We start from the raw sequence: 13023 nt of genomic DNA on the forward strand, positions 1-13023 counted from the left end.
ATAGTATTATCAGGAAGATTTTATATTGTGTTTTATAAGTGGCGGCTGCAAAAATGATCTCAATCGTGCTTAATACCATTAAATCTTTTGAAATATATCTTTGAAATATATTTTTTAATATCCAAAACTGAATGGCTTCTGTCAGAAGCTATAAATACTCTGAGCTTGAAAGTTTCTATTTAATTTCCTGCAACACCATCATCACATACAGTGAGCAGTGCATGGGGGGTTACAGTATGAATGTGTCCACCTGATCGTTTTCAAAGACACTGCTCGTTTAGCATTATAAAGACGGCTTCTCCTTGAGACTTGCCAGACCAAGGGTGTATTTGAAAGGCGCGATAAATCAGCCAAAGAAACACATTGATCCATCCATCCATTTTCCAAACCGCTTATCCTACTGGGTCGCGGGGGGTCCGGAGCCTATCCTGGAAGCAACGGGCAGGGAACAACCCAGGATGGGGGGCCAGCCCATCGCAGGCCAAAGAAACACATCTGCAGCCTTAAGCTCCCCAGGAAAGACGGTGTTGCTTTTTGTCCTGGGTCCTGTCACACTCCTCACCGTTTACCTTAGCTGGCTAACTGATGATTTGTTAACACAGCATCGGCCATGGAGTCACTGCCCGATAATGGGGAGGGTCAAATCCTGAGGACGGGCCAGTAAGGGGATACAGGGAAACCATTTGACACAGATCGCCTCCCACACAAAGCAGGAAGCCCAGAGCATAAATTTCCACCAATAGGAATTCGTAATTAGGGTCCAATCCCAGAGTTTACCGACACCCCAATACAGCAGGGAGGACGATGCTGCCATCCGAGCCTCCACATGTCTCCCCAGAGACCCTCTTTTGGTCTGTCTCTGTTTCTCTCCTGCAGGTACATTGGGACGAGATACTCTGCATTCAAAAATAACCTATATGGTACCACAGAAAAACGATGACCCAACTAAGCTCTAACTCATGGCCATAATGTTCAGAGAACTCATAGGAAGAGGTTTCCCTTCAGGGCTTTCAGCGTAAGTGGTTCTTCTTCAATGGGCATAATTGCCAGCCAAGAATACTTTCCATAGATCATACTGCATCCGGCAATACAGCCCAGCACAAATGCATTAGTAGGAGCATTTGAAGCACAAATGAAGTTCCTCCGCCCTGTAATGAACTAGCATCCTGTACATGCTGTTTGTGCTTCATGGAAGAGGCTCCAGCCTCATGATGTGCCTGCACTGGAAAGCGGTACAGAGGATGGATGGAGAGATGGATGGATGGATGAATAAACAGACAACACTCCAGTATTCATGGGCTATACTGTAACAGCTGAAGCTCAGTTATTTGTCAAGATTCACATTAACAACCTGTTCTGTTGAGTATAACATACTCAAGCATGAATGTTAATCTAAAAATCTGCGACACGGGTTTTGCAATCTGTATTATTAATCTGTTGTTACTAGAGTGGCTCAATCACGCACACAGGCCTTTGAGGCAACATGCTCAGTGTTTGTGTGGGTCTCCTCCAGCAAACATGTGACATCCACCTGACAATCAGATTATATCTATATCGAATCACTCAGTCCAGGACCACATCTGTATGTCTGCACAATGTGCAAATCATGTTCAGTATTTGTACATCTGACTACGCCCCCCCCCCCCATTGGATGTAGATAAGCAGTTCAATATTTGAATATCTGGGTAGGGGATGTGCAAGATGGGTGTTGGTGATTGGACATTCATCATAAAAATGTCATAAAAACTTTTAATGTCAACAAAGAGTTGGATGTTTCTTTGCTCAGTAGGTTGGCTCCACTCCCCAGGTAAAAACACAAGCAGATCATGTGAATTAGTGACTATTCTGCCCTTGTGACTGAATGTATGCACTTCTATACACAGGGTATAGTTAGAGTATGGAACAGTCTTCCTGTTAGTGTAGCTAAAACTTTGGGTCCTTTATATTAGAGCTAAATAAGATTTTAACAACTTTAAGTAATTAGTTGAGTTCCCCCCAAATGAGCTTCATGGGCCGAATGGCCTCCTCACGTTTGTAAATTTCTTATGTTCTTATAACCATTTTTTTACAAAGCCGTAAATTCAAGAAAGTGATGCATGGGGAAGAATGAATGCCAATCCTAACATTAACCCTAACCCCCTTCCCTAACCATAACCATAACCATAACCATAACCATAACCATAAGCCTAACCCTTCCCACCAGCATATACTCCAGTGCAGTTTTTCACAATCCACCATAAAATTTGAGATATAATGCCATGCAGTTGACCACTAGCATGCTGTCCTACTGCATGAGTTAATGATAACTTTAGTAACTGTTCCTTGCATATACAGTACAGTTCAGTGTTTCCCCTAGGTTTACAGCTTTTTTTTTGGGGGGGTAGAGCGGGTTGACGCGACATATTTTCCGATGCACGCTCTCTGTCCGCTGGTGGGAGTGTGCTCACCTGTGTGTGCATGCCCGTGTCTGTGCGTGCGCATCGCGGCGGAACTCCGCCATGCGTGATACAGAGAGCAGAGGAGAACTGTAAGCATGCGACCGTGTACAGACAAAAATGACAAGCTGTTGTGTAAATAAGATAAATAACATAAGGCTATTTAGTTTGTTTAATAAAAGGACAATGTATAGACCTGTTCTATAGGAAAGGTAACCTTAAATCACTTCTGTTGTGATCTGGCACTATATAGAAAATAAAATTAAATAAAATTAAATAAAATTAACTTGACCTTCAAGGGGTGGCGGGAGGTGCTGTTGGGGGGGCGGGGCGCCCCCTAATATAATAGTAGGGGAAACACTGCAGTTATTGAGGTAAATTGCCCTGGGCAAGATCATGTGACATGGGACAGGAAGAAGGAACAGGAACTTTATTCTGAGAGCGAAATTTCTTCTTAAGGTGAGAGTAAAAACAGAAGCTAATTTGATGGCTGCTAGAGGGACACCTCTAAAGTGGCACACGCTATAATGTCCAGGCACCACCAACCCCCCCTTGCAATTCTGCACCACAAAATCCCCAAAATAACACATTTTACAAAAAGAAAAAGTACTTATATACACACTTACACAGCAGCATCGCATTTATTTTATTTAGTAGACATTTTTATCCAAAGCCTACACAGTTGAGAAAGCAGCTAGTCCCTGATGCGATTGGGGTTAAGTGTCCAACAGTGAAATCTTTCTATCCCATTGAGCTGCAGACTGCCTGCACAACTACTGCTACTTCACAGCTCATATGGAATTATCTCTCTTACTAATAAGACAAGGTGGCTGAAATGGTAACAGTTAAAATTCATCTAAACACTGCTGTAGGTCTCTCTTACTGCTGTATAATTCTTCAGCATTTTCCGGCCAGTGTTTACTCCCACTGAAGGTCATTCTTTTCCCCGTAAAACTGCCAGCAAGTTCAAAGGCAGCTAACCCGGGATACAAGTGTCCATTCTGAAAGCCTTCGCCCCCTTGCAGGCTCGCATCAACAGCTGCCTCTATCGAGATCTCATCTGGCAACCATGCTCTGCATGCATAAACAACAGGGTGGATCATGTTCTCGAGACCTCTGCGTAGCTTGCAGCCAGGCTTGCACGACAGCTTTGCAGCCAACGACTATCCCATGTGAGAATGCATTGTTTTCCTCTCCGAAGCGATTTCCTCATAGTCTGATCCCCGGCATGTGATTTTCCTCTGACTGCAACACAACTGATAAACACCGCGCCGCAGATCCGGCTAAGGGCTCTGGAATGACGTCACACAAGGTCGCCCTGGCATCGGGCCAAGCCATCCCAACCCATGATCGATGGGCACAATGAGTGGTGCAGTGTGCACAGCTGGCCACACCCCCCGCATGGAGGATCTGGGCTGTCAGCACTGTGTGTGCGAGCTGTCGAGTCAGCTCCCAACCTCGAACGCACTCCCAGCCTCCTGAGCTCCGCCCTACACTGACACGGCTTGAGAAAGCTGTTACAGGCTGGCTGTGCCTAATGCCCTGCAGATTACTGCGTGTATCGTAGGATAACAGGATTTGCAGAATTACTAAGGATCCTACGAAATCAGTCCCACAGGTCTGCGCTTAGGCAAAAGGAGGGATGTGTGGGATATCACAATGTCAATATCAGCCCCTGTGAGCAAACACCCTGCCCCCCCTACTCTCAATGACACACTGCCCCATCAGCAGTCCCCGCAGAGTAGGAAGCTAAACATGTGGCCTGTGACCGGACTTTCCCACTGCCTCAAGCAGGAAAGGGGGGAGCTATTTATATCTGACTGTCCCCTTTCCACAGCCGGTAACCTTCATCTCTCTCGGATCCAGTCTTCAGCTCGTGGTACGCTCCTCCGGGACGGAACGCAGCACAGCCCGGCGCTGACTCCATGACCAGGCTGCTGTAACCCTCCGCAGAACCGGCACGGGGGTTATGGGCGCGGACTGCCGTGCCTTATATGAACACCTCTCTGCGTGCTCATCCGTGAAGCCTCTGCTAGACACTGGCGCATTACGAAGCTCCACTTAGCTCAGAACCGGGTTCCACACTTGAACGGCAGCTGTCTTACTTGTTAAGAGTATCGGATTATAGCACTGAGCCCTGAGTGGGCACTCAGGTTGTGTAGCTGCCCTGAATCTCATAACTCTTCCAGAATGGCACATAGGAGGACTCCTCACGCAGGATAGTGGTGCCATGAGCTGTCATCAACACCGGACAGGGTATCGGGGGCACTCACCCATCGGCAATCCCTCGCAGTCGGACATGATGGGATGATGGGAAGGGAACTTCTCGTGGGACCGAGGATTCCTGGGACAAGCTGCTCTCCGTGACCTGCTGCGAGCGGCGATGCACTTGGCCTGTCGGACCTGGTGCTGGTTCTTCCGCTCTGGGCCGGTCCTGGCTGTGGGAAGCTAAGAATGCATCTCAGAGGCACTTAGCCAAGTTGCTATTGGAGGATAAATTTGTTTGCTCTGGTTCCCCTCCCTCCGTTTGTCCCTCCCTCCCTCTCTCTCTCTCGCTCTCCTCTCTCCCCTCCCAACCAGGACTGCTGCTTCATTAATGCTGAGATCAGTAACTCCGACCAGCCAAGATCTGCCAGCAGCTAAAACTAATACCATCCCACTCTAACACTCCAGGGACTCTAGGGCCCAGGGGGCACCAAGGCAGGGGAGCTGCCTTCAAAACAAAGGAGATGCTGGTCTTTCCTGTCCCAGCCAATGACCAGCAGCGGGTTTGTTGCAATGGGACAGCATGTCAGAGTACATAGGCGGTACACTGCCGGGGGAAACTGCATGCAACGGCTGCTGGATGTTTGATAACCAGGGTTGTTTTCACTCTGCTGGTGTTTGTCACGCAATGTATCTCTAAGGGCAGAGTAAAGGACTTTTAAATACAGATCTATATGTAAAATACCTACAATTTTAATTTCAACATGGACAGAAATATCAGCAATTTGTTATAAATAGAGAAATAAAGTGTCTACTAAAAACACTATTTCAATATATTTTATCTGTTCTAAAATCATGTACAATACAGTTCTTTTTTGTAATACTGTACACAGATGCTGACATTTTAACTAAACTACAGTTTTCGTCTTTGTCATTTTTCTGTGACACCAAACAGAGAGACTTTATTTGGAAGACGAAGCTACTGAGTTCTACTTACGCATTTAGCCCAGTCATCCACTGGTGTGAAACGAAACTAGGTCAGATGATGAAAAAGTTTTCTACTCAAGGATGTTGAACTTTGCTCTCCTTTCTGCATCCCATAAACGTCTGCTGCTTCCTTTGGAATTGAGAGATATCTCCGGTGTCAACACGCGAGAGATGGCAGTGGATGTCACTGCTGCAGGGATGTGCAGTCAACTTCACAGAACTGAGAAATGGGACCCTTCTTGTTCTTTATGAATTGCCCACATCACATACTGGATGCGACTTTTGATTTTTACAAGCAGAGAGCTTCATTATTTCTCAAAAATTATATCTAATATATTTTATATGTTATGTGAATTGAAAAAAATTGTTGACTGTGGAATGTGCATTATGCGTCATAAACAAATCATGGGATTCATAAATACTGCCGCATTGCACTGTAATAAGGACTTACAAGAACGTTATTACAAGGGATTTTTCCCTCCATTACTGAAGAACTTACCCTCTTGGTCCCCAGCCAAAAACTTTATTCTCAGAAAAAAGGGGGAAAACTTCTATACCAGCTTAATGGTATGATGCAGAATTGCCGATTCTCTTTTACAAAGCTTTCTGTTACATTTTATGGTAAACAAACAAATAATGATACATTCTGAAGGTCTGGCAACTACTTATATGAAACTATAGTTCGCATGTTGTACACAGATATGGCTGAACCTTGTTGTGTAGCCGCTGTGTGCGAAAAACAGCAAACTGTGCGCTGACACATGAAACAGCATTAACATCTAAAATTAAAAAAATCTGAAAACGTGTTACGTACCTGATTAACTTATACAGCATATATTAAGAAGAAGAATGAGAAAGATTGGTGAAGATTGTGCTTTGGGTTTAGATAATGTTAATAGCTACGTATTTTCTATTCAAAGTAAAAGTACTATGTATTTGCAGTGTTTTCTCTAATGCGTATATAATACTGCCCCCTCGTGGATTAAAAGTAAAACACTACATTCCCCTGAATTTTGTTTATCTTTGAAATTCCTCCTTGTGAAGGAGAGATAAATACTCCCTTCCGTGTTACAACTATTTACACGAGTCATTACTGCTGTGTAAAAGACGTCTTGTAAATTGAAACGAGTTAGCAGACCTTACACCCCCTGTTTAAAATATTCACGTTCACACTGGAATTTTAGTAAACTGTCCCCATAATAATTCCAAGTCAATTTACTATACGGTACGCTTTGTCCTGGCGCAGAAAAGCAGTCTGTTAAAAATAAGTTTATTTTATCCCCTACACTGTATGTTGTTATGGTTTCTGGCGCTGCCGCAGTTTAACATAAACACCGCTGCTCTAGTTTTAACAAAGTACCTAAAAAGCATCCCTGGCTCTCTGCGGTTGGCAGTTTACCTAACATTATCTTAAAGAAAACCACTTTAAAAAACGAAACTGCTTTCATCTCCGTGACTTAAGGTCTGTTTCTTGCGCTAGTAAAACAGTCCAGGTTATACGTCATATTTTAACAGTGCATTGAACTGTCCGATTATATTTGCGCTCGCGTAGTGTAAACGATTTTAAGTAATATACGCATATCTTTTCAAATGAAATAAATCAGTAAAATTTTGCAAAAAATGTTGTGCTTTAACTCAGGGCTTTAGAATAACTTCTTCCACTCGCAGCCCAGCTGGCATTTGAGCATTTATTCACGGGTGAATCAAAATTATGGATTAAGGTTAAATCACTGTTGAATCCTCATTCCAGTTTGAAAATCAAATCAACGTTGATATTGCCACATTGTTTCATCGTTCTACTTTTCAACATGGATGACTTTAAATCTGGCCTTAATGTTGAGCTCACATTGAATTAAATGTTAGTTTTGGAAAATGAATCACCCTTGAAAGTGCAGCTCAGGAGTCTATCCCAGACAGCATGGGGTCCGGAGAGGCAGGAGAAGACCTGGCCCAGAATCCCAGGCCGTCACAGAGCACTCAGACGCACCGAGCAAATGTACCTGTCTTTGGAAGGACCCACAACAGACGATGATGGGATTCAAACCCCCAAGTCAAGAGCTGTGAGGCAACCATTCTGTCCACCCAGCTGCTGAAGTGGAACCAGTGTTAACGTAATGCCTGTTAGTGTGGTACTTTATTTTTCCAAACCAATGAAGTCTCAAAATCTTTTAGAAAGGAAGTCATGGAGACTATATTTCGGCTTTTATTATAGATTTTAATACATGTTGAGATAATAAAAGGAGAAGCATGAACATAATATATAAATATGCTATATAAAACAAACAGGGCCTATATGTAAATGCAGTGATACACACAAAGACACATCTAATACACTGACAGCACTTACAAAATCTGATAACAAGCAGGAGACTAAGGCATACAACACTGACACTTAAATGGGCTACATGAGGGACAGGTGCTGACCACAACAATTAAAACTAACATGATACAGTTGAAGGTCATCATCACTAAACATTCAGGACTCAAACACTAGGAATGGGACGGCTGGCGACACCTACTGGCCGAACCTGGAAGACAGACAGGGCAGGGACCGGTCCTGACACTTGTGAATCTGTGCCAATCATAATACACTACAGGTCTAATTAAAATGAAAGACAATCACATAAGCAGGCTTTAGCTTTTTAGATATGAATGAGGAGTCAAAGCTGTCTGATTTCGAAGGCTCCTTCAAATGCGGCCTAGAAATGTGTCCTTCTTTGCAAAGTGGGTGTGTCCCAGATGAGTGATGGGAGGGGCCTTTCGTGACACACAGATAAGGGCAGGAACAGCTGGCAACGCAAATGGGAAATTATCCATTGGTCAGACCGTCCCAATTTACGATGATTTCGGTTCTAATTTTGAAGGATGCTGCCTAAAAACACACCGCCTTCATAAATCGTATACGTCAAAGGATGCAGCCAGTGAGTTAGTGAACCGCTTCAGCTGGACATGCTGAAGTCATGAACTTGCCGATTACCAAGAGTTGTGAGTTGGTGAGCAACAGTCACCATGTGGTCAGACATGCACCTACCACAAATACAATGGATTATAGTACGTGGAGGGGCACTGAAGGCAGTCTAGCCACAGACGGTCTACAAAAAGCAAATGTAACTGAATTATATTTTTTGGAATCTAAGACTTTGACCTGTATAATGCATGTATTTACAAAAAGTTAAATCCTTTTAGATTTCAAAACCACTGAAAAACTGAAAAAAACTGTTTAAAAGAATGATTTGTTCATGAATGAGATGCTATCACTAGCATGCATGGCAGAGGCTTGCAGTTTGCAATAAATGTGATGTGCTGCTCGTGCAAGAATCGTGTTGCGGCAAGGCAAGAGTTCGCCCTCACTGAGCCAGGTGAACACACCTAAGGTAAAGTTAACTAATGTTAAGTTACGTTTATGAATTTTCTTAGTGTTTTGTTTTTTTTTTTGTAAACCAACTTCAACCCACCGTGACTAGTCAGCATGACTAAGCTAGCTGTTCTTTTATGGGTAACTGGCTAACATTATCTAAACATTGGTTTCAGTCATAGTTAGCGTTATGAGCTAGCCAGGGATATACACTGTTCAGCCACAACATTAAAACCAGTTTCCAGTTTAAATGTTTGTGGCTGATCAGTGTAGCTCGTAGTGCAAAAGCTGGGAAGGTGGGATGTACAAGAGTTTGAAACCTTGATATTTTTTCATACAAATATGTATATGATTTCCTCCGGGTACTCTGGTTTCCCCCAAAGTCCGAAGACATGCAGAGGCTAATTGGAGTTACTAAATTGCCCGTAGGGGTGCATGTGTGAGTGACTGGTGTGTGAGTGTGCCCTGTGATGGGCTGCCCCCCCATCCTGGGTTGTTCCCCGTCTCCTGCACGTAGCTTCCGGGATAGGCTCCAGTCCCCCCGCGACCCAGAAGGATAAGCAGTTTGGAAAATGGATAGATGGATGGATATGTGTATGACTATCGTTTGCCTTTTGCACATTTATAATTTTTTGTCTTTTGTAACTTTTGCAGCTGCAGTAATAAAATGGAGCAAAGACACAGCCACAGAGTTGATCAAACTGCATGCTTCAGAGCACCTTAATTGTGTACCAGGGCGAAAGGGAGGGAACACACACACAATGGACTTTAAAGAACTTTATATTATAGAAATTGTGAAGCAATTATGAAGTAGCATGTTTGCTAGGTGGAGGACTCTTTTGGTATTTAATTGTTTTCCACTGCAAAATTAAGTTTCACTTTTGTTTTCATGAGTTTTGGACTCGCACTACTAATTGAAATTACATTGAAATAAATGAAAGTGAATTTTAATTGAACGCAGTGTGAGATTGTTATTTGCAAATAAGGCCAAATTTTGGTCAGAAGCAGTAAGAATGATGCGTAAATAAGTCTGTGTAAGGGTAACCCAGACAGGAAGACACGGATCCAGGAATGCAATCCCACGCCTTGTTTATTGGCGCAATCGGGGCAGAGGTACAGGTAGGGACAGGCAGAAGTCGTGGTCGTTTGACGGGCAGAGAGGTCGGGATCCGGGAAGTCAGTCCAACGAGTAGGCACGAGACGAGACCACACAGGGGGGCGGGAACGGGACGTGTCAGTCTCGGCGGGGAAATCAGGTTAGGAGCGGGTCTGGGGAAGGAAGGGGAAGCAGGTAAGGAGAAAACACTGGGTGAACAGAGCAGGCGAGGGAGATGAGGGAGACTATAGACAAAGTAACGCTCAGTACGGCTCGGAATCATCGGCTCAGTACTTCGCGGCATGCTGGGGTAATTCGGCCGTATTTATACTCCCTCTCGTTACCCACAATGCCACACACCCGGTAGTTCCCGCCTGCGTGGGCGTGACAGTCTGCAGTTGATGTTATAATTTTGAAAAGACGTCCATATTTTTCGACTATTTTTTGACCTTGTATAGAGGTCCACTGGACAGCTGGAAGGCGTAAAAACTTTTATTCTGGAAGACAACTTTTCAGCATATGACAAAGACGTTCAAAAGACATTGACAATGACCATATTTGAACGGATTTAATTTTAACCTTGTACAGAGGTCTTGTGGATGTTAATATTGGATGGTCGGATGAAAAAGACCTCACAAAAACTTTCGTCCTGGCTCCTCGTGGAATGTCTTTTCAGTGAGACAAAGACATTCAAATGACACCTTTTAAATGTAAAAGGTAAATATTAGCCCCCTGTCCTAAATCGAACAAAACTTAAATTTTTCTAAGAAAAATTACTAGCATTTAAAGTGTTTATGACAATTGTTTCCAAAAGAACAAAAACAGAATTTCCCAGAAGTTTGATGAAAATATTTTACTGATGCACTTAGTTGAAACTGGGAAAACACAAAAATAGCGGCCAAAATTAGTAGCACTCCGGCAATTAATAATCAATAGTGTAGCCCAGCCGACTCACAGCTGATAGCAACCTCTGACCACTCACAACAATTGCTTTTGAGATTTCAAATCCAGAAGAGACCAGTTCAGTGACAGTGGTCTTTGCACTGAGCTGGGGGTTCTTGTTGACATTTCTGATTATTCTCTCCAAAGTCTTTGAAATCTTGTGCTTTCAACCACACCCAGGTTTGTTTCTGACAGAATGGGTCACTTTGTATTTTGCAATGATGCAACTTACAGCTGTTCTGGACACAGTGAAATGCTTGCAGTTGGCCATATAGACATCCCTCTTAAGATGAGCATCCACTAACTTTTCTCTGACATTCAAACTTATAAATAATAATAAGGATAGTACTTTATTGATCCCACATTGGGGAAATTTGCATGTTAAAGCAGCTCCAGACAGCTAGGAAGAAAGAGTTGACAAGAGTAATAGAATATAAAAATACAAGAATAAGAATACAAATAAAAATAATATGAAAAGATAGAGCACTAGTACTCTTAAGTTGCATTTATATAGCGCTTTTCACAATCCCAAGGTTGCTTTTAAGTTGGGGGAAAAAAGAATCAAGCGTGATGAAATTACTATTTACAAAGCATGTAAGTGTGATGCCTCTCAATGTTGCTTTTAATTACCACCAGCTCTGCTCATTTCAGTCCATTTATCAGAGTGTGGTGCTAATTGATTGAGCCAATCAAATCTTATGGGGTTCAGTTGTGGTTTGACACCAGAATATTTAACTTTACTGCAATGCAAATTCACATGGGGCTAATCATTTTGACCACCCCAATTTTCATTAGTTGTATACAGCAATAAAGAAGTTGTTTGTTAAATTAAAAAATGTACCAGTTGGAGGTGTTTACATTGATGAATGACTTAACATAATGTTTTCAAACATAAAGTAAGTTTTATTTAATTTAGATATAAATGTAGGAAGGTTGCATTTCACATAGGGGGTTGATAATTATGACAGTACTTGTGTCTTTGCTCAATGGGGAGTATAGAAGATCTCGCCAGTATGTTTCCTCTAAGCAAATTCAGCTGTATATAGCTGTGTTCAGTGACAGAAACAACCCATTAAACAACCCATGATTTATAATTTAACTGACGAAGATACAAAGAAATTTAATATTTCAAAAAAAGTAAGCCTAAATTTCTTAATTTTAGGTAGTTCAACACATGTGTTTTTAATCAATTGTAAGTCATAAAACACATTTTCAGCATTATGATTGGGTCCTTAGTACAGACTGAAGCATCCCTGCTTTTTCAGTAGTGAGATATATTTGGTTGTATTCAACCTCAATATTTAAAGTCTGCTACCAATGTAAACTCCATAAAGACCTGTTTGATTGCTAATGTGAAGACACAGGGAAGCAAATAGCCTTTTGTTGGTTCTGGGTCACAAGTGAATTATTCGTGATAATGATGCATAATTTATTGCATCCCGTTTAGCATTGCTAACTTCAGCTGTCAGAGTTCAGCTCATTAGGGACATAGCGGGTGTCCCTTCCACCAGCATTAGCCCGGGACCTGAGGCCTCGCAGTCCCCAAAGTACCCTTGCTGGCTTTATGTAAATGTCGGAGCCTTAAGCTGTCCCGAGACACCCCCTTCATCTGACATACTCATTTTCTGCTCGGTCACACCCCCGATGTAATCGACTGCTGATACGTTTAGCAGGTTTTTGATAAGGCATCAGCAGGAATACCCTGATTTAACCAGATCTTAAGATAAAACTACATTCAGGTCAGTTCTGTACCTATTGTGCTGGAGTGTAAATATATAACAGAGGGCAACGGTCGGTGGTGGGATTGTCATTGATGACGCCGAACGGCAGGGTGTCCTATTCAGAGCAGCAGCAGTGCCAGCAGGGAGCCCCCAGCAGGCTCTGTTCTGGGGGGGCAGGGGGAGTTGCTGCTTTGTGAGCAGGGCTGACATTCACTGCCCCCAACGTTTCTGTCTCCTCAGGCCTGCTGACAGCCTGCTCTGGGAGTCTGATTCCATTTGACT

General features: G+C 43.0%; 1 protein-coding gene across 4 annotated transcripts in view; it reads right to left on the reverse strand.

The window, feature by feature from the left end:
- eml1 (EMAP like 1) overlaps positions 1 to 6563 on the reverse strand; it is a 76590-nt gene extending 70027 nt beyond the window's left edge. Inside the window, exons 1-3 of one of the 4 annotated variants that reach the window (XM_048974592.1) lie at positions 6442 to 6563; positions 5638 to 5757; positions 4709 to 4873 (exon numbers count right to left, since the gene is read on the reverse strand). In XM_048974592.1, the coding sequence (XP_048830549.1) occupies positions 4709 to 4873; positions 5638 to 5641 (169 nt within the window). In that variant the 5' untranslated portion in view covers positions 5642 to 5757; positions 6442 to 6563. Of the gene's footprint in view, positions 1 to 4708; positions 4874 to 5637; positions 5929 to 6441 lie in introns of those variants that run through there. The other 3 variants (XM_048974593.1, XM_048974594.1, XM_048974596.1) reach the window with 3 other exon arrangements.
- Between the last annotated feature and the right edge of the window lie 6460 nt (positions 6564 to 13023).

This window comes from Brienomyrus brachyistius, chromosome 14, assembly GCF_023856365.1.
Source record: "Brienomyrus brachyistius isolate T26 chromosome 14, BBRACH_0.4, whole genome shotgun sequence".
Classification (NCBI taxonomy): Eukaryota; Metazoa; Chordata; class Actinopteri; order Osteoglossiformes; family Mormyridae; genus Brienomyrus; species Brienomyrus brachyistius.